Raw genomic sequence first — 21420 nt, forward strand, 5'->3', positions numbered from 1 at the left:
AGCGGGTGGAGTATCTCGGAGATGAGTTTACCGATGGGGAGGGCGAAGGAAATGAGGGGAGGGGGAAAGAGGGAAGCGAGGAGGAGATGGGTAAGCCAGATGGCTTCGGGATGGGGCAGGACAAATAATGCGAGCGGGGAGGGGGTTGGGGCGGGCAGACGACCTTAACCAGGTCAAGAGCGGACGGGGAAGAGGGAGGGGGGATCCTGATAGGGGGGGGCATGCCAGGGGCTGATAAACTCAAAGATGCAAGTAGAGAAGCAGAGGCAGACAAAAAAGAGGACGTACCCGAAGAGAAGACGACTCCTTTTGCGGCTTTTGAACGCGTCAGTGGAGGAGATGGAGGCCGAGTCGAGTTCGATGTTTGCTTCTTGCGGCGAGGTGCTGGAGGCGCTTCCACCGTGTCAGAAGTAATGTTGTGATCCGCCCTTGGTGCCACCGCTGCGGGAGGGTCAGGTAGACCTTCTGTAGTGGGCAGGTCCTGGCCTGTGGCTGCCTGCTAGGTCTTCTGGAGGAGGGGGCAGTCCTTGTATAGATGACCCACCTGGTGGCATCTTCTGCATCGATAGGGGATGCCCTCATAGTCGAGCTTCTGCTTCCTTGAAGTGGATTTCCATTGAATTGTGATATTTTCCGGCACTCCCCCCCTGGTGTCCATGTGCACTAGGATTCTTGCATAAGCCATCGAGCCCGTCGAGATGTAGGATTTATCAGATTCCATGAAAGTGCCGAGAGAGTTCCCAATTCTCCTGAAGATATCTTCGGACCAGTACTGAAGGGGCAGGCCCGGTAGTCTGACCCAGACAGGCCCAATGCCAAGCAACTCCGTCTCCGGGTCGAAGAGGGGCGTCCACCGCTTGAGTAGGACCGAAGCTTTTTCAAAGTGCCAAAATGATGAAAGTACCCAGCTCGTGTGGTCCGCCCTTGCGAATCTGAGTGCGAACCATCCTCTCACAAACGTCTGGACAGATGGGATTTCCGCTAGATATTGTCCCCAAATCTCCGTGGCCCATTGCTTCAATTTTGCCGCCGTGGTATGTCTGCCCCGAATCCGGCCAACAAGGACACAGTCCGCCAGATCCATAGCGTCCCCCCACTGAATATCCTCTTCAAGCCTCAGGAAGACGTCCTCGGCTCTGGATTTGAAACAACGTTGTTTCTTAGAGGGGCGGGAGGACATGCAGCCCGGGATATCAGGAGCCTGTGAGCCCGCCGGGGGGGGAACAGGAGGGGGGGGGGTGGGGATGGCTTCCGGGAGAGGGGGGACGGCGTGATAGCTGCCAGAGGGGACGGGAGGGACCGAGGGAGGGTTAGGGTCAGAAAGGGGAGGGTTTTCCACGGGGTGAGTAGGGATCTCCACGGGATTTGCAGGGAAATGGGAAAGGGAGGGTAAAACCGACAGTTGGGGGGCGACGCCGTTCGGGGAGGACTGTAAACAGTCCGCAAGGAAGCCGAGAGAAGCCGGGGAAGGAACAACAAAAGAGTTCCAGGAGGAGGGCTCGCCAGGGAAAAGGGAAGAGGGGAGAGACGGGTCGATAGATGGAGAGAGATTCTCAAGGCTGGCAGACATATTTCCACTGTGCAGACCCCCAGATGATGTGAACGTGGAACGCCAGATGGAGCTTTCCGCCAGCGGGGAATCCGAATAATCCACCTCTTCTGAGTCCATGTCGACAGCTGCTAGTGCCCACCTCGGAAACCTGGTAACCGCCTGCTAGTGCCCGCCTCGAAACCTGGTAACCGCTTAGGGTCGGCACCGACAGCGGGGGAGACCGTTATGGTTATGCAGGTGGAACGGCTGTAAACACAGGTCGCTCTCGCAGGAAGAAAAGAAAACGACCGCCCCCGTAAGCTGTCGGCGGATCAGGTAAGTAAGGGCGCCGTTCCGATGAGCTAAGAGTGCAGGAAGCCAGGTGAAAACCTAGGGTAAAAATAACGGGGGAGCGAGGGTGAAAAAGTTATAAGGAGCCGCGGGTCGAGAAGGAAAAAGAAACCGGCACGGAAAAACAAGGTACAGTGGGGAGTACGGGTGAGTGGGGGCTTACAGGGCCGTAGAACGACCTGTGAACCCCTGTCAATAGGGTTCCATTAGCCTATGTTGCAGAGCCGATCCCGGTTCCTCCATTATGTTCTTTTATTAAGATTAAGTTGACATATTATTATAAAGTATATCATACCATGAATTCATAAATGCTATTTAAATTGAAACCATTTATTTTATTAACTTTAAAATTATGTTAATAAAAATAATAATTCAATTTTAAAGCTATGGTTGTTTGTGAGAAAAGGTAATTTATCCACATAACAATTTGATATAAAAGTTTGCATACTCTACACTATCTGGATTTGAATTATGATTTTTTAGGAGAATTTTTCATTACTTTTAAATCCAATTTTTTTATTACTTTTAAACCCAAATTGCATATCTCTAATAACTTAGTATCAAAATTCAACAAAGTGTTATCTTTTATACATACATTCACTATCTAATCTTAAAAATAGGTGGTTGGAATATTCAGTTTGATATAAGCATTATTTATTACTTTGAAATACAAATTGTTTTTTTTTTTTTTTTTTTTTTTACAGAAACGGTTATGGGGTATTTATATTCCTCTTGGCCTGAATGCCGAAAAGCTGATTACATAGAGGACTTCTGTGTCCTGGTGCATCTCACTTCTATGAGTGAGCATGCCTCTAAATCTTGTAGACTTCTTCCTTGATATAGGGTCTATATTTTCGATTTCTGAAATTTTCCCCCACTTGGAGATACAAACAAATTTCTTTAAGAGCAAACAGTAAAACATGGCAGCAATCAGATTAAGGGATGGGGTCCCATGATTCTTCTTCATCTTTCTGCTTGATCCCTGCTGAGAGGAGGGCAGCTTTGTTGGCTTCAATGTCCGCCTCTTTATTAAGAGCTCTCAACACATGGAAGTAGTTTAGCTTCTGAAAGTCTTTTCCAAGGCCCTTGATTCTAGATATCAGTCTTGCTAGCTTGAGGTCCAACACTGGGGAGTTAGATATCATTGCATTTATAATGATCTGGGAGTCACCGATTACATTAGCTTCATCAATATTTAAATCTTTGAGGAACTTGAGGCCTTGAAAGAGGGCCAGAGCCTCAGCTTGAATGCTGGATGTATGTCCAAGCCCCCAAGCGAAGGAATGGGTTTTTTCCCCATATGGATTTACAATAACACCTCCTGCACCAGCTTTGCCCGGATTTCCCTTTGCTGCCCCATCAAAGAAGAGAGAGTGCCTTGAATGCGATTTGAGCCAGTCTTGAAAGTCAGCTTCAGATTTTCTTATTTGCCAGTCTTTAATAGGGAGGGCGTTTCTGACTGCTGGTTGGAATTGCAAGTCGAGGAGTGAACCCCAAGTAATGTCCTGTTGGCTGAGATTAGTATCGTCTTTAATATCAGTCAAGCACTCCTTTATATGGCATTTAATTTTGATTTCTAAGGCCTTGCTGTTCTGGTTAGTGCTTCTGAAAATTCTTCTATTGCGTTCAAGCCAAATCTGCCAGCAAATAATCTTTGGAAGAATGGCCCATGCTGTTTTAATTACCTGATTTTTAGGAGATGGACCGGGGTATCTGACTGCCCAATTGGAGAACAACTCAACAGTGGAACAAGGCATCAGGAAGTTGGGATTCAGATTGTGAGTGAAGGAGAGCCAGATTTGCTTGGAGAACTTGCATTCAAGAATTAAGTGGACAGCTGTTTCTGCATTTTCTTTGCACAACGAGCATATGGATGGCCCGTGAAATCCTTTCCTTTGCAAGATGTCATACGTTAGAATTCGTCCATGACAGAGTTGCCAAGCAAAGAAATCGATCTTGGGCCATGAGGGAATGCGCCAGACTCCTTGCCAAGGTGCTGGGTCAGGGGGAACGTAAGGCCTCTCGTTTAGCTTAATATAACCCATGGAAACAGTGTATCCTCTGTCATTCGATCCCCAGCCTTTCAAATCCTTTTTCCTCATTTGCGTGGGTGCCAGGCCGTGAAGGTGTTCTAGCAGCGTGGACCATTCACTGCGCAGTTGGACCGGCACCTCAATGCGTTTCCAGCCTGCCCATACCGAGTCGCACCATAGAGAGATATCCCACAGTGTGCACAACCCTTCTCTGTCCATCCAGTAACACAGTTCTCTGATGGATGTTCTATCTTCGATTGGATCCATATTCATTATTTTGTCAGTCCATATGTTGATCTTTCTGCCGTTTCCAGGGATCCAGTAGGAGTGCGTTTTGATTAATGGGGCTGCTTTTGCATACAACTTGAGAAAAGGCGAGTTCTGCAATTGGATCACATTCTCTAGACAGCTTAAACGAGGTCCTCTGAAATATTTTTTCCATAGAGCCAGCTGGGCCCATCCAGGCTTGGGCGCAATGATCCTCCAGATAGTCTTTGCTGCCATAGCCACATTCTGCTGACATATATTTTTAAAATTCAATCCACCTTCCCACAACGGCTTGGAGATAGTTTCCCAGCTGATGAGAGGAATTTTCTTTTCGTTCTGTTTTCCGCCCTTCCAGAAGAACCTGCGCATGAACTCATCCATTTTGTTTAGAATGGTTACCGGGGCGAGAAGTCCAGCAAATTGGAATAAGGGGAGGCTGGAGAGCACGGATTTTATAAGGACAGACTTGCCAGCAACGTTGAGCCAGCGGTAGCCCCAGGTTTGGATCCTAGACTTGAATTTTTCAAGCTGAGGGTGCCAGTCTTTGATTGTAAGTCTCTTATGAAAAACAGGGAGGCCCAAATATTTGAATGAGGTCCAGGAGGAGGAGGCTGCAAAGCCCAGACATCTAGATATGGCAGAGAGAATCCTGGGCGAGGTGTTCCAGCTGAAGATATGACATTTATTCTTGTTAACAGCGCTGCCTGAGGCCTCACTGAAATCATCCAGAACAACTTTAAACTTAGAGGCTGAGGAAAGGGTGGCATTGCCTAACAGCAGAGTGTCATCCGCAAATAAGGCATGGTTTATGCTTTTGACCCCTCTAGCAATACACAGTCCATTAATTTCTTGATCTTGCATCTTTTTGTCTAACAGAAAGCTGAAGACAGAGGCTTGGATGACAAAAAGCAGAGGGGAAAGGGGGCATCCCTGCCTAAGTCCTCTCGAGGCTTTGAAAAATTCAGTGGCTCTTCCATTTACAAGAGGGGCAATCCATGGCTCTGAGATGCATGCCCAGATCCATTTTATGAAATTTTCTCCAAAACCAAACTTGCACATGACTTTTAAAAGAAATCTATGATTTACTCGATCAAAGGCATTTGCTAAATCGAGTTTGATCACCATACCTTGTTCCTTTCGGAGAAGACTTGAATGTATTGCCTCTTGAACGAGAGTGAAATTGTCCATGATCTGCCTTCCCTGGATGAAGCCTCCTTGATTTTCCGGAATTATTCTAGGCAGAATGGGCTTCAGTCTATTTGCAATGACCTTGGTGATTAATTTGTACCCAGTGTTGCATAATGAGATCGGGCGGAATCTGCTAAAGTTGTTGGCGCCTTTTTCCTTTGGTATGAGAGCTAAGAAAGCGGAGTTTGTGTTGCCTCCTATTTTCTGTGTATTTTGAGACTTTTGTATCATTTTGAGAAGGTCCTTTTCAACAATCGGCCAACAGACTTGGAGGAACCTGGTGGAGAAGCCATCTGGCCCCGGGGCCTTGTCCGGATCCATGTCAAAGAGGGCCTTTTTAACTTCCTCTTTAGTGATTTTGGCCTCTAGAATCCTGTTCATACGAGGAGAGATTGCTTGAGGGATAATGTCTAGCAGCTCTTGGTGTTGGAGTGACTCCTGATCATCACTGTACAAGTTTTGGAAATGAGAGAAGGCTGCTTTCTTAATGTCTGCGAATTCCTTGTGCGTGTCATTATCTTCCTTGATCTCAGAAATAGTGTTAAAGCATTTCCTGGCCTGGGCTTGCTTGTGAAAGAAACCCGTGTTCCTGTCCCCTGCTTTGAGCCAAAGGTTTCGAGATTTTAATCTCCAGTATTCTTCTTCAGCTAAGCAAGCCTTATGGTAGCTCTGTTGCAGCTGAGTTTCTTGATCTATCATCTCCTCTGTGACTGTAGCGCTCTCCATGTGGATTTGATGAGAGGCAAGAGAGGCTTTGATGGCTTTCCTTTCTGTTGCAGGATTGGACAGGGTTTTGGCCCAGCGTTTCAGAACTCCTTTAACCCTTCTGAGCTTTTCCTCCCAGATGAAGAAGGGTGAACCTTTGACAGGCTGGCTCCAACAATCTTTGACTGTTTGCATGAAAAGAGGCTCCTTAACCCAAAGGGGACTAAATCGAAAGGGGATAGGGCCCAGATCTAGATGGGCAAGGAGCTCTAGCTTTACAGGCTTATGATCCGAGACGCTGCTAGCAAGAATGTGCATTCTGGGTTCTAAACCAAGTAACATGAAAGAGATTTGAATGAAAAATCTATCTAGCATGGCAGCAATGTGACTAGGACCTACTCTTTTGTTAGACCAAGAGAACTTATCGGATGAGGGCTTGATGTCCAGCAAGTCCCAATCTTGCAAAAGATCCTCTGCCCATTCTCTTGCCGGGTCTCGGACTGCACTTCCTCCCCTTTTTTCAGTCGAATGTAGAGTGAGGTTGAGGTCTCCAGCAATGATTGTATTTTCTAGATTTGTCAAGTCTGCCTGTCGTCTTATAGAGTCCCAACAATCCTTTTTCTCCCGGATATTAACTGGAGAATATACATTGAAGAGGCTGAAGGTTTCCTTTGTGTCTAGATTCTGCATTTTTAGCAGCAACCGGTGAGTTTTTCTCACTTCAAATATGACTGCATATTTATTGGAGTTCCATAGTGTACCAATCCCTCCCAAGGCACCCATGGTTGAGATTGCTCTTGCTTCACTTTTGGACCACAGATTTTTTCTTGCTTGTAGGAAGAATTTGTCTTCCAGCTTGGTCTCCTGGACGAGAAGTATGTCTGGAGCTTCTGTTCTTATTAGGTTTCTTATGGCTTCTTCCTTAACTTTACTCCCCATACCTTTGCAATTCCAGGAGATGACCTTCATTATTTATATTTCTGGTGGGCTCCCTTGGAGCCTTGGGGTTGATTTTTCAACATCTTGGGCTTTGAGGCTAGCAGTTTTTCCAGAGTTGGCTGGCTGCCCTGTAGCTTGTCTTTGTAGGTCTGCTGCTCTCTTTTTTCTTTGTCTGTTTTACGGCCTCTTACCGAGGTTTGGGACTCTCCTATTTCTCCTTCTTCTTCTGACTCATTAGTTTCCTGCTCTTCTTCCTCATCCTCTAAGGCCATGCCTTTGGGATTTTCAACTTCTTTGGGGGAAGCTGGAGGAGTGCCTTTACTTGAAGTGACTGGTTTTTCGGTTTCTACCTCCGGTGTGTCTTTTGTCGGCTGGCTTAGAGGGTCGAATTTGTTTTCTTGCGCCTTTTTGGAAGGGGGACGCTGGACATTAGCCTGGAGATTGCCTTTGCCAGTGGGTCCACCCTGTTTCTGCCCCTTGTGGTTGGCTCTTGCTCGCTTGACTTGGTTCCAGCCCTCTTCATTCCCTTTCTCTGGCTCTGCATTGGTCGGACAGTTTCTGGCGAAATGCCCATAAACGTGACATTTCCTGCATTTGAATGGCAGCTGTTCATAATCCAAGATCTGCACATGAGACCAGCTGCCGACTTTGATTTTGATTGCCTCTGGTAGACCCACCTCTAGATCTACCTCTACACAAATCCTGGCACAATCGTACTGATCCTTGTTGCTTGCCCGATCTATGAATTTCCCGAGGGAGTTGCCAATGTGTTTCAAGGAGTCCCAGTTCCAACAATGAACTGGCAGATTTGGGAGACGAACCCACACCGGAACAGCCTTGGGAACATCGACCGCCGGGTCAAAGTCCAGAGTCCATTTGTTCAGGTAGAGTCCCTGAGGACCCATGAAATACGACCCATTTTGAAAGATCAGATCTTTGTCTTCTTTGGAGGTGAATTCGAAAAGAAAATACCCTCGCCCCAGAAAGTATGAGGTAACACTTTGATTGATCAGAGGTGCCCAATTCCTATTAACCCATTGCTCAGTAGTTTTCGGAGAGGGCCAAAGTCCCGTGAATTGGCCAATAAGTCCACGATCCGCCAGAGACAAAGCTACTTGAATGGGGGTCTCCGGAGGCAAAGAGATCTCAGGAATTTCATCGAGTTTCTTAACGAATTTTGAAGCATCACTTCTTTTCTTCGGAGGCAAGCCGACCAGGAGCTGATTGAAAGCATCAAAGGCAGGATCAGAGGGCGGATCCGAGGGTTGGCCCTGCGTCTCCATATGATCTGGCCTGATGCCGGCCGCCACAGGGGCAGCCACGCAGCAACGGCCAAACCCTAGCCAGAGAATCGACTGACAATCTCAGATCAGAACCAGGTCTACTGCAGGCAGGCCCGCAGAGAGAGGACAGAGCCCCAGGTTTTAGAGCGCGCAAAGAGCGGATCTCGCGGAAGCCGAGGCTCGCAGTTCTGTTATGTCATATTTCTTACCGTCGCTTTTGCACGTGAAATACAAATTGTTTATTACTTTTAAATTCCAATCACAATAGTCCATGAAACTTTAACTGTAACATCCCCCTTTTCACCCTCTTGTAAATATTGTTTTGTACATAGTCATGTAAATTGATGTAAATCAATAAGAATTGTAAAAGATGATTGGATCGAGAGTAGACTTGGATTCAAAGTCCCACTTTTAAGGGAGAGGTGGCTCTGGTCAACATGCCACAAAACAACATGCTAGAAAAGTAGTATGCGGTGGAAACACAGGGGAGACAAATAGATAAAAAATGGTGCAAGAAAGAGAAATGCAGACAGTGAGGATGCAAAAAAGGTTGAAAGAGAAGAAACAAGAAGTGGAGTAGAGCGCTATGGATCCTAGTGTTCTCTCTCAGGTGGAGGAGGGTAGAGTGACATGGCACGCCAATAGGGTGGCACATGGAGGCACGGTGTCATGGTGACATGGCAATTTAACACATATTCACAAAGATTATCCTGATCATACAATTATAAGCGGAACATGTATAATACATAATCTCCTCTACGTTGATCATCAATTTACAGAAGCAGAAACATTCACAGGCACAAATAGAAGCATCAATCAAACTCATTAACACAGTATGTATCCCGGGGAAAGCATCTCGCTAAAAACCCCACACTATCTGTATATTATATTGATTGAATCATGTAACATTACAAAGTACAATGCTTATCACAAGCAATCCAGTGCCAGCTCCACCTGTTACACACAATACAGCTCAGATCTGATCTCCAAATATATTCCACTGCTTGCCTGCCTCTCCAGCTCAATACCTGCTCAAGAACTGATGAGAATGGCTTCCCAAACTCGTATTTCACCTCAAAATAATCACTCACACTTTGTTGGACGTGAGAAAAGGCTACAATACTGGGAAAATACGCGAGCAAACTCATTGGCATACTCAATCCCTTGATTGTGCAAGATCTGGTGCACAACTATAGTCACAACTGATAGCAATCTGATTCTCTACCACCTGTCCCTGTTGAACTGAACATGCACTGACATGCAACTGAGTTAACTAATGTATTCTATAGTTGTATTATGAGTTAATAACTTGTGAATTAATTAATAACTAATTCACCCAACTTATCTCTAGTCTATTGATTAGTTAGACTAAATACAACCAGTTTAACAAAGCTAAACTGAACACAACTCCATCAACTGCACCTCTAGTCCACTAAACTCAACTCACTTGAGTTCTAACTGAAGTCCTGCATGCAAATATTAGTCATCCCATAGGTAACCACATATTTCCCTCTGGGATCTGCATGTACCACATCCGTAGCTCATCCTGAAGTGCTCCAAGAGAATAAGATCAAGTTTATAGTCCAAATATTATTATGAGACAATAATATTTGACTTTTCTATTTTTGACAGCAGTCTAAAAATAGACTTTGATCACTCACACTTTCATAAAAAAATAGAAGTCCATCTATTTTTCCCAACTTGACCAATCATCCATAAATAGCAACTTGCAATCCATAGATATGATCCATATGTCTAAAAATAGACATAGTCTAAAAATAGACTTGCGCCAAAAATAGCCTGCGGGCCCACTTAGTGAAGGCGACTCTTTTCACTAAGCTCCATCATCTTGTTGCACTCTCAACAAGCATTTCTTGTTGCACACTTTTCAACACTCCCTCTCAACAAGAAAGGCTTCCTCTCAAACCCGATCCTGTAACTCTGGAATGTTCTCCATGCAACACATCTGGCTGGTCCACTTGCTCTGTCATCAAAGTCTCTGACTGCTATTGCCTCTGTCGACTGAAACTCTGCATCTCTGTGCTCTTCAGTATCTGACTGCTCTAGCCTCTGTCACTTTGATCTCTGACTGCATCCGTGTTGCTGCTGGTTCTATCTCCCAGCATTGCATCCGCACTGCACCTCCCAACTGACCTCCCTGTTGGGATAGAAACACCCTCTGATGCTGAAGCTCTACCTGCTGCTGACAAGTGCTCCCTCTTTGACATCTGCGCTACTGCAACATCTCCATGCATCTCGCACCATTGCACACCTCTCTGTGCCACCTAGCACTGTGCAAAACACTTGTGCCTCTCGCATTGCTGCAGCCTGCTAGCTATGCGCTATCCTGGGATTCCCTGCACTGTCGCTCTCTCTGCCGCTCCATCTGCATCTGTCTCTACCCAATCAGTCAGTTCCTGCTACTACACATCTGGGGATCCCGTAGCAAGGTCTCATCCAAGAGGTTGGGTACCTCAAGGATCCTGCCCCTCCTCCTTGGGACAATCAATCCACATCACCCCACCTCCTACCTGGAGGTATGGCTGCATGCGATCCCTCAGCCCACCTGGCTCGAAGTTTCCCCCTAATGGAGGTCTCTAGATGAGTAGATGTCTCTACTTGATCTCCTCTCAGCTTCCCCTGTTGTGGCTCCTCCACAACCTCCTGAAGCTGCTGCACCAATCGTGGCTCCTCCACAATCGTCTGAGACTTCTTCTGGCTCTGCATGTTGAGAGGTAATATACGCTCCCTCTCAACCACCAAGTCTCCATCAGTTGCCTCGCTGCTCAAGGCTTTGCATGCATCTTGAACCTCAAGAGCATACAGGTTCCTGACCCGTGAACCAATCTCATGACAATGAAAGCATCTCACCTTCGACTTGTCAACCTTCTTCCCATCACTGGAAGAACAAGATTCGGAAAGAGAAACCTTCTCCTTCCCCTTCTTCACCTTACTCGCTAAGGCACAGTTCTCCTCATCCTGCATGGATGAAGAACTGTCTCTGGTGTGCCGTCTAATCTCCTCCTGCATCAAATCCGACCATAGTCGTTCCCAATTTGGCAGTTTCTCCCTTCCATTCACTGAGTCCTGGTAGCTATGCCAACTCTTAGGAAGGTCAAGGAGTCCTAGACTCACCATCCCCATCCGACAGTCACCCCCACACTTCCCAAATCATCCCGGCATTGGGTGAACTTCGTGAGGTACTGGGGCATACTGTCTCCATTCTCACACTGAATGTTTTTGAGTTTCACTCTTGCTTTGGAATTAAATTCGAATTCCACCAGCTCAAAACTCAACCGCTTCTGATCTAGAATTCGTGAGAACAAAGTATTTCTTGTACAGAGATTGACTGTCTGGGCTTTTACTGGATATCTCACCTTCCAAAAGAAGGATGAATCCAGAGGCTACTTGGCCCGATTACAGACTCTGCCTGAAGAAATAAAATGTAAACACTTCCTGAATAATAGATCTGATGATCAGTACAACACTAATATCATGTAGAACTTCTTCTACAAATCAGCTCGCTCCGATACCATGTAGAAATTTTGAATAATTTAACACATATTCACAGAGATTATCCTGATCATACAATTATAAGCGGAACATGTATAATACATAATCTCCTCTACGCTGATCATCAATTTACAGAAGCAGAAACATTCACAGGCACACATAGAAGCATCAATCAAACTCATTAACACAATATGTATCCCGGGGAAAGCATCTCGCTAAAAACCCCACACTATCTGTATATTATATTGATTGAATCATGTAACATTACAAATTACAATGCTTATCACAAGAAATCCAGTACCAGCTCCACCTGTTACACACAATACAGCTCAGATCTGATCTCCAAATCTATTCCACTGCTTGCCTGCCTCTCCAGCTCAATACCTCCTCAAGAACTGATGAGAATGGCTTCCCAAACTCGTATTTCACCTCAAAATAATCACTCACACTTTGTTGGACGTGAGAAAAGGATACAATACTGGGCAAATACGTGAGCAAACTCATTGGCATACTCAATCCCTTGATTGTGCAAGATCTGGTGCACAACTATAGTCACAACTGATAGCAATCTGATTCTCTACCACCTGTCCCTGTTGAACTGAACATGCACTGACATGCAACTAAGTTAACTGATGTATTCTATAGTTGTATTATGAGTTAATAACTTGTGAATTAATTAATAACTAATTCACCCAACTCATCTCTAGTCTATTGATCAGTTAGACTAAACACAACCAGTTTAACAAAGCTAAACTGAACACAACTCCATCAACTGCACCTCTAGTCCACTAAACTCAACTCACTTGAGTTCTAACTGAAGTCCTGCATGCAAATATTAGTCATCCCATAGGTAACCATGTATTTCCCTCTGGGATCTGCATGTACCACATCCGTAGCTCATCCTGAAGTGCTCCAAGAGAATAAGATCAAGTTTATAGTCCAAATATTATTATGAGACAATAATATTTGACTTTTCTATTTTTGACAGCCAGTCTAAAAATAGACTTTGATCACTCACACTGTGATCACTCACACTTTCATCAAAAATAGAAGTCCATCTATTTTTCCCAACTTGACCAATCATCCATAAACAACAACCTGCAATCCATAGACATGATCCATATGTCTAAAAATAGACATAGTCTAAAAATAGACTTGCGCCAAAAATAGCCTGCGGGCCCACTTAGTGAAGGCGACTCTTTTCACTAAGCTCCATCATCTTGTTGCACTCTCAACAAGCATTTCTTGTTGCACACTTTTCAACAACGTCAATAGGGTGGCACATGGAGGCACGATATCATGGTGACATGGCGAGATCGATGGTGGGGGAAGGAAGTGATGTTGCAACACTGCATATGCTAGTCAAGGGTTTCATAGGGAACTTCCTTGCAACTATGGCAAAGGTTTAATGGAAAAAAATTAAGTATGCATAATTTTTGATCCAGGCACGAGATTTAGATAAATTTTGTATAATCGGAAAACTCTCAACACGCTGAATATGATGGTATGGCCCAAAGTTAATTTTGATGATTTTGGGAAAAGAAGAAATTATATAACCCCACATCCATGATGAGATCATGGAGGTTGAGTTTGGGCAAAGTAACACCCATTCAACCTGGGTTATCCAAGGGAGTGGGAGAGAGTGTTATAAAGTGGTATCAAAGCCTCTAAGTTAAAAATTTGGACTAGATGGGCTCAAGATAGAGGAAATTGATAGACATATACAAAGGAAACGAAAGTTGCGCATATACAAAATATATGCACATATATAGAAGTTGTGCATATATGAAAGATATGCATATATGAAGGTTTCCATATATGCATACTATGGAATTTGCGCACTACTTCTATATATGCGCAACTTCTGCATATGTGCATATACGAAAGTTGCACATATATGAAAGATATGTGCATATACATAAGATATATGCATATATGGAAGATATGAGTTGCATATGCACATTTTTTGTATATGTGCATGTCTTCTATATATGAAAAAATTCTGTATAATATGTACATGTATTTTGTATATGTGTTTCTTTTGTATATGCACATATCTTTTGTATATGTATTTCTTCCATATATGCATATATAGAAGATATGCGCATATACATAAGTTGTGAATATATGTAAGATATGTGATACAAAAGATGCACATATATAAAAGTTGTGCGACTTCCATATATGCACATCTTTCGTACATGCACAAAAGTTGCGCATATACAGAAGATATGCACATATACGAAAGTTGTGCATATACGGAAGATATGCGCATATACAGAAGCTATGCAGAACTCCAACCTCTATATATGCGTAGGGTTCGTATATGCATATATGAAAGATATAATTATATACATAAGTTGCACATATACAAGATATATGCACATACACAGAAGATATGTGCATGTCCATATATGCACAAATTTCGTATATGTGCATATCTTCCATATATACACAACTTCCATATATGTGCATATCTTCCGTTTATGTGCTTCTTTGGTATATGTGCATATACAGAAGATATACACATATATGGAAGATATGAGTTGCATATGCACATCTTTCGTATATGTGCATGTCTTCTATATATGTACAATTTCCATATAATATGCACATGTTTTTCGTATATGTGTTTTTTCTATATATGCACATATCTTTTGTATAAGTGCACATACAAAAGATATGTGTATATACAAAAAATGTGCATATGTGGAAGATATGCGATACAAAAGATGCACATATATAAAATTTGTGCAACTTCCATATATGCACATCTTTCTACATGCACAACTTCTGTATATGAGCATATTTTCCATATATGCACATATCTTTCGTATATGTGCAACTTCCATATATGCGTATATATTTTGTATATGCATAACTTTCATATATTCACATATCTTCTGTACATGCACATATCTTCTGTATATGCACATACCGATGCACAACTTCATCTTCTTTATATACATAACTTCCATATATGAGCATATCTTTTGTATGCGCACAACTTTTGTGTATACAAATATACGAAAGTTGAACATATAAAGAAGGTATGTGCATACAAAAGTTACACATATATAGAAGATATGCACATATACGAAAGTTGTGCATATACAGAAGATCTGCATATATATGGAAGTTGTGCATATATGGAAGATATGTGCATATATAGAAGTTATGAAAAACACCAACCTCTATATATATGCGTAGGTTTCTTATATGCCCATGTCTTCCATATATGCACAACTTCCACATATACGCATGTCTTCTCTATATGTGCTTTTCCCATATATGTACTTCAGTGTAGGCACTGAAGATATGTGCATATGGAGGTTGATGCATATGCATATATACGGAAGTTGCACATGCATAGGAGCTACGCGCATATACAGAAGATATGCACAAATTTCATATATGCATATATCTTTCTTTTAACCACAACTTCCGTATATGTGCATATCTTTTGTATATGCGCTTCTTCAATATATGTGCATATACGAAAGATATACACATATATGAGTTGCATATGCACATCTTTTGTATATGTGCATGTTTTCTATATATATACAATTTCCATATAATATGTGCATGCCTTCCGTATATGTACCTTTCCATTATATGCGCATATCTTCCCTATATGTGCATATATAGAAGATATGCTCATATACATAAGTTGTGCATATGTGAAAGATATGTGATACAAAAGGCGCACATATATAAAAGTTGTGCGACTGCTGTATATGCATATCTTTCGCACAACTTCTATATATGAGCGTAACTTCCATATTGTAGGTTTTAACCCTGTACAAAAATTACCTGCAATCGAATTCTTAAAACATAAACTATACAATGGTGAGAACGTAAAACAAATATACATAGATATTTTCCCCTTGATCCCAAAACTGGAACTCCCAGATTGATTTTTCATTATTTACATTTTAATGTGACAATACATATATATACATGTTGAAACATTCATAAACCTCAATCCACTAACCCTTGATTAGAACATAACTGTAGTTCCCTTGATTGGATCTAAAAAATACCATTGACAGAAAACCATCATGCCCAAAACCATGTGAAAACCCCATTCACAAAATCATGGGTAGGTCTGCCCACCATCTTTGGGTCTGCCTTCCATCCTTAGGTCTGCCCACCATCTTTGGGTCTGCCTTCCATCCTTAGGTCTTCCCACCATCTTTGGGTCCACCCCCCTGTGACCTAGCTGCACCCGGCGTAACGTACAACACATGGACCTAGTTCTGGAAAGAATATAACACATACCCAACACGTATATGCACATACCTTCCATAAATGTGCATATCTTTCGTATATGTGCAACTTTCGTATATGCGTATATTTTTTGTATATGTACATATTGTCTGTACATACGCATATCTTTTGTAAATGCACATACCCATGCAAAACTTCAACCTCCGTATATACACAACTTCCATATATGTGCATATCTTCCATATGTGCACAACTTCTATGTATACAAATATACGGAAGTTGTGCATATAGATAAGGTATGTGCATATACAGAAGTTATGCATATACAGAAGATATGCACATATACAGACATTGTGCATATACGGAAGATATGCGAATTTATGGAAGATAAGCACATATGCAGAAGTTGTGCATATACGAAATTTGTGAAAAACTCTAACCTCTATATATATACATGTCTACCATATATGCCCAATTTTTGTATATTCGCATATATTCCATATATGTGCTTCTTTTATATATATACTTCTTCAGTATATGCACTGAAAATATGCGCATATGGAGGTTTCCGTATATGCATATATAGAATATATTTGTATATATGGAAGTTGAACATGCACAAAGATGTAGGCATATACAAAATATATGCTCAATTTTTTCATATGTGTATATCTTTCTTATATGTGCAACTTCTATATTGGTGCATATCTTCCATATATGTGCATATCTTTTGTATATGCACATATAAGAAAGATATGTTCATATACATAAGATAAACATATATGAAAGATATAGACATATACAGAAGTTGCGCATATATCGAAGATACGCGTATATGGAGGATATGTGCATATGCGAAAGATATGCATATATGGAAGTTGCACATATATAGAGACTGTTGTGTATGCATATTATGGAAGTTGCGCACAACTTCTATATATGTGCATATACGGAAGTTGTGCATATACAGTATCTATGCGCAACTTCCATATATACACAACTTCTATATATGTACATATATAAAAATTGTGCACAACTTCAACCTCCATATATACTTGGCCTTGGTAAGATATAACATGTAAGTAAGTATAACATGTCAATTTCAAGCCTATTGATTTTTGTGAAACTCATAGAGGTAACTTGTCACCTAAACAAAATTGTCAAATTAAAATTCAGGTTGTGAAGACTCAAAATCACAATTGCTTTATACATTTGAGTTAAGGTAAAGTGATATTAATTTTAAAGTTTTTTTATACATTAAGAAAGAGGCTCAATATCGCAATTGCTACTACACTTACCATACATGTTTTTTCCTTTTACTAGTGTACATTTTCTTTGGCGCACACTCACTATGCATGTTTCTTATATGTTTTCTCACCATACATATTTTTTGTGCTCTTCCTACATGTCTCAAAAAAATCTTACACACTTCTTGTATTCTCACCATACATACTTTTTGTGCAGAAGCTCAAGCCCCTAAATAATGGAAGCTCATGCTCTTACATCTACATCAATTTCATGTACATGATATATGATCTCTTCATGTACATGATACATCTATTATTATAACTAAGAAAAGTTCCATGGTATTAATATGTACACCCATGCATGCAACATCGAGTAAGAAATAAATATAAAAGTAACTTAACTTGCAAACTTGATAATTTGTAGATAAAAAAAATAAATCCATTCTAGCTACATTCATCAAAAGCAATGTAACATTGATAAAATATAACATAAAATCCACATCATGAATTTAAAAGTCAATGAAGATGTTGTCATATACACAAGTCCAAATTCATGTATTTGTATTCAAAATTGGTCCAGAATTACGTTTTTATTTTTTACAAAATGAAACTTTGTTCCCAACATAGATAATGGAAGATCATGCCCATAAATGATATAATGGAAAAATGACATCATGATTGATTTAGAATATGGGTCTATAAGTCACCCTCGCCCCTCTTGGCACTCCCAAGTTCATTTCCAAATTGATATTTCTGCAAAAATTACATTAATCAATTAGTTATAAAAAACAAAATGCATAGAATCAATTTTAATAATTCATGATGAGATTTTGATCAAATAGTTATTCTCACAGTGAAGATCTAAAGAAATGGAGAAGACTGCCCTTCCTAGATAGATGGTGGAGCACTTGGTGATGGATATATACATGGTTCAGGGGTGATGGATAAAGGCATGGTGGAAGTGAAATACGAAAAAGGTAGTGGGTGTGGGCAATGATACACCCCCATTGGTTGTACGATAGTGGGAATCACCCTAGGGCGGTGGATCACCCTAGGGGGGGAAATTGGAATGTTAAGGGTGGATGATTGAAACAATGAGAATGGTGGATGACTAATGGGTAGGGGTGAGCATTGGGAAGATTTTGGAGAGGTGGTTATAGGCATGGAAGAATTTATGAAGGAAAACGGTGGTGGGTGTGGGCGACGATACATGCCCATTGGTTGTACAAGATGGGGAAGCACCCTCGGGGAGGAAATTGGGATGTTAATCATTGGAGTAGTGTTTCCAATGCTAGATATTTTTCAGTAACATGCTCATCAAATAATCAAATTCGACTAGTTGAAACATTGTGAGATGTGGGTTCCTCAACTATAAGAATAAAAATGTTCATATAGTTATGCAAATGCATTGAAAATGATAATATATTGCATTTCACGTAAAATAATGCATAGTATCAAATTTCCATACCAATTTTGTGTATAATATAATGTTTTACTGAGTCAGGCATGTGGTCCACATTTTTTTGTATTTTGTTTTTTGTTTTTGAGAAGATAACTTCAATTTTTCATCCATGCCTTTTTTTTGGACGAACTCGTCGAATCCTTTAAAATTGTAGTTTATCTTCCGTGATTTTGACTTGTGATCACATCACCTTTTCTTATTGACCGGGCTCAAGAAACTATGTTTTCTCTTGGTAGTGATCTTAAATGGAGTTATAGTATTGGAAAACATTTTGTTGTATTCTTGACATGGTTTGTCTATCAAGTTGTTCAATGCATATGCATGTTTCAAATTTGTAGGTATTATGGATCTCAATTTCTCATGGGTTGATGAGTTAGCACGTTTCAACTCATCATCTTCAAAGAATGCACTATCTAGTCGTACATTGGTTGATTAAACATTATATGAGATTCTATAAATAATCAATTCTTGTTTCATTATGATAATTCAAATTGGGAGGAGAAACAAAGTATGGAAAAAGCTCTGTTTGGATTTCTGGGCCGAATATAGATGTTTCATTCAAATCAAATAAAATTCTAGGCCTTTTTGTAGTAGAATTAGTGACATTAGGTAGTATATTTTCACCCAAAATATTGTTACTCACCAACATCTCAAATTCCAATACATGTTTATAGATATTTACATTTAGGGCCCAATTGATTATTACAAAAGTGTAGATTGAAACGTTTATATATGACATTGTACCAAATTTCACGAGTATCCTTATTTTGGCTATGAACCCAATAATCATTGTTTCTCTTTTCATCAGGCACACAATCTTCATTTGGGATTTGGTTAGCTCTACACTTGGATGAATTCAATTGTTCCTTGATTTTTCCGGGTCGTACAAAACCAACTTCTTTTAAACGTTGTGTATGATTGTAATATAAGACAACCTTTGTCAACAACACATAAATTAACCAATCAACCCATCTATGGCATGCATTGTTCTTCTCACTTAGGTACATTTCCTTGATATACCAATGGTAAGATTCAATTGCATTGTTTGTATCTTGATTGGAGTGTGGAAAATTTCTGTATGCTTTTGCCCACATATCTGTAGATTTATTATTATTCTTAGTTATGTATTAATAACTATACATATGACATGAAAAATAGAGTCATTAAAACCACCTACAAGAAACTTACATATTTTGTTGTTGGCTAACCAAGTGGTTTTAAAATATTCCAAAAACTTTTTATGTTCACTGAATTCTTCAAAGAACCTTTCAATTTTCTTTTTTGCAGATTCATCATCTTCACATGTGTGCATGATTTCTCCTAAAGCACGAAAAATGCGGGTTTGGTTTTCCCTTTCTTGGACTTTATTTCCAAAAATATTTCAACCATGCACGACGGACATGCCACACACATAATAATATTGTACACTTTATTGAAGACCTAAAATAACATAATTTTTAGAGAAAATATACATTAACAATATTTTTATATCTCTTATAAAAAGAATAAACACATCACCTTAATGCTTCAATTTTAGTATTGTTTGTGATGAAGGCTTGAACATGCCAATATGGTCACTCTTTCTTCCCAATGGTAAAGAGAGTTGACATCCATTTAGAAATGTCAGCTATAGTGTTGTGTGACGATATCACCCAAGCTACTGGAATCGCATTGTGATGTTCATCAAAAACCATTAAGGTTTAAAGTTGATACTGCATTACAAACAATGTACATAATTATATTTATATAAGATACATGCATTAAAATGAGGTTGAATAAATGAATTAGATTTAGGATAAATATATACTGGCCCCATACTTATTTGTACTAAATGTTTAATCCATTGAGATTATATTATTGTGAGAATGATTTAGCAACATTGAACACATCCACTTTGTTTGTATGTTTTTGATAAAATGGATGTTTTCAACAAGATCTTGTTTTTGGTAAGAAAAATCTCTCGGGGCGTTCCTTATACCAACATTGTACACTGTTTGTATCACTTTGATATTTAACATACTCTAGACTTATGGTATCATTGTAAATGTTTAATATATCTTGTCTTGTCATGTATGTATCTCGAGATATCCCTGTGTATAACTCACCGAATCTATCTTTCACATCAGAGATAACTTGTCCCATATCATTGTAACATTAAAACCTCGTTGGATTAAATGTTGGACAATAGATCACACATCTCTTGTTAAATGCGGTGCATAACTGAATCTCATAGGCCTATCGATTGCATCTTTTCCATGACAAACAACATTGGATTTATCAATATGCCTACATGCCATATATATTATTACAACATGGTCTGGTCTAAGTTGAAGTCGTCACACAATGAAGTGACATTGGCAACCAACTTGTAACACCCTCCTCCCACCTATACCCAAGAAACCAGCCACCCTCCTCCCACATATACCCAAGAAACCAGCCACCCTCCTCCCACATATACCCGAGAAACTAGCCAACCGGGGTAAACATGCGACGAGAGGCCACTATGATATGATTTGACTTCCTAAGTCACGTTAAGGAAGTGGAACCCACAGAAACACACGATACAAATATTCAACATCAGCTCTAGGACCCTCAGGAACGAATCAAACACTTCATACAACTTTCCCTTAGGTCCAATTGAGCTTCTGGACAACTTAAGCCTTAGTCA

The 21420-nt window shown here is 40.8% G+C and overlaps 1 protein-coding gene across 1 annotated transcript in view; it reads right to left on the reverse strand.

Moving 5' to 3' along the window:
* Window positions 1-2817: 2817 nt before the first annotated feature.
* LOC149170213 (uncharacterized) overlaps window positions 2818-21420 on the reverse strand; it is an 86207-nt gene continuing 67604 nt past the window's right edge. Inside the window, exons 3-6 of the mRNA XM_089425482.1 lie at window positions 7289-8369; window positions 6231-7016; window positions 5310-5966; window positions 2818-5183 (exon numbers count right to left, since the gene is read on the reverse strand). Of these exons, the coding sequence (XP_089281608.1) occupies window positions 2818-5183; window positions 5310-5966; window positions 6231-7016; window positions 7289-8369 (4890 nt within the window). The remainder of the gene's footprint in view (window positions 5184-5309; window positions 5967-6230; window positions 7017-7288; window positions 8370-21420) is intronic.

The sequence above is a fragment of the Pinus tabuliformis genome, chromosome 4_2 (assembly GCF_031772625.1).
Source record: "Pinus tabuliformis cultivar Carrire ecotype Pingquan chromosome 4_2, CPIR1, whole genome shotgun sequence".
In the NCBI taxonomy this organism is placed as follows: domain Eukaryota; kingdom Viridiplantae; phylum Streptophyta; class Pinopsida; order Pinales; family Pinaceae; genus Pinus; species Pinus tabuliformis.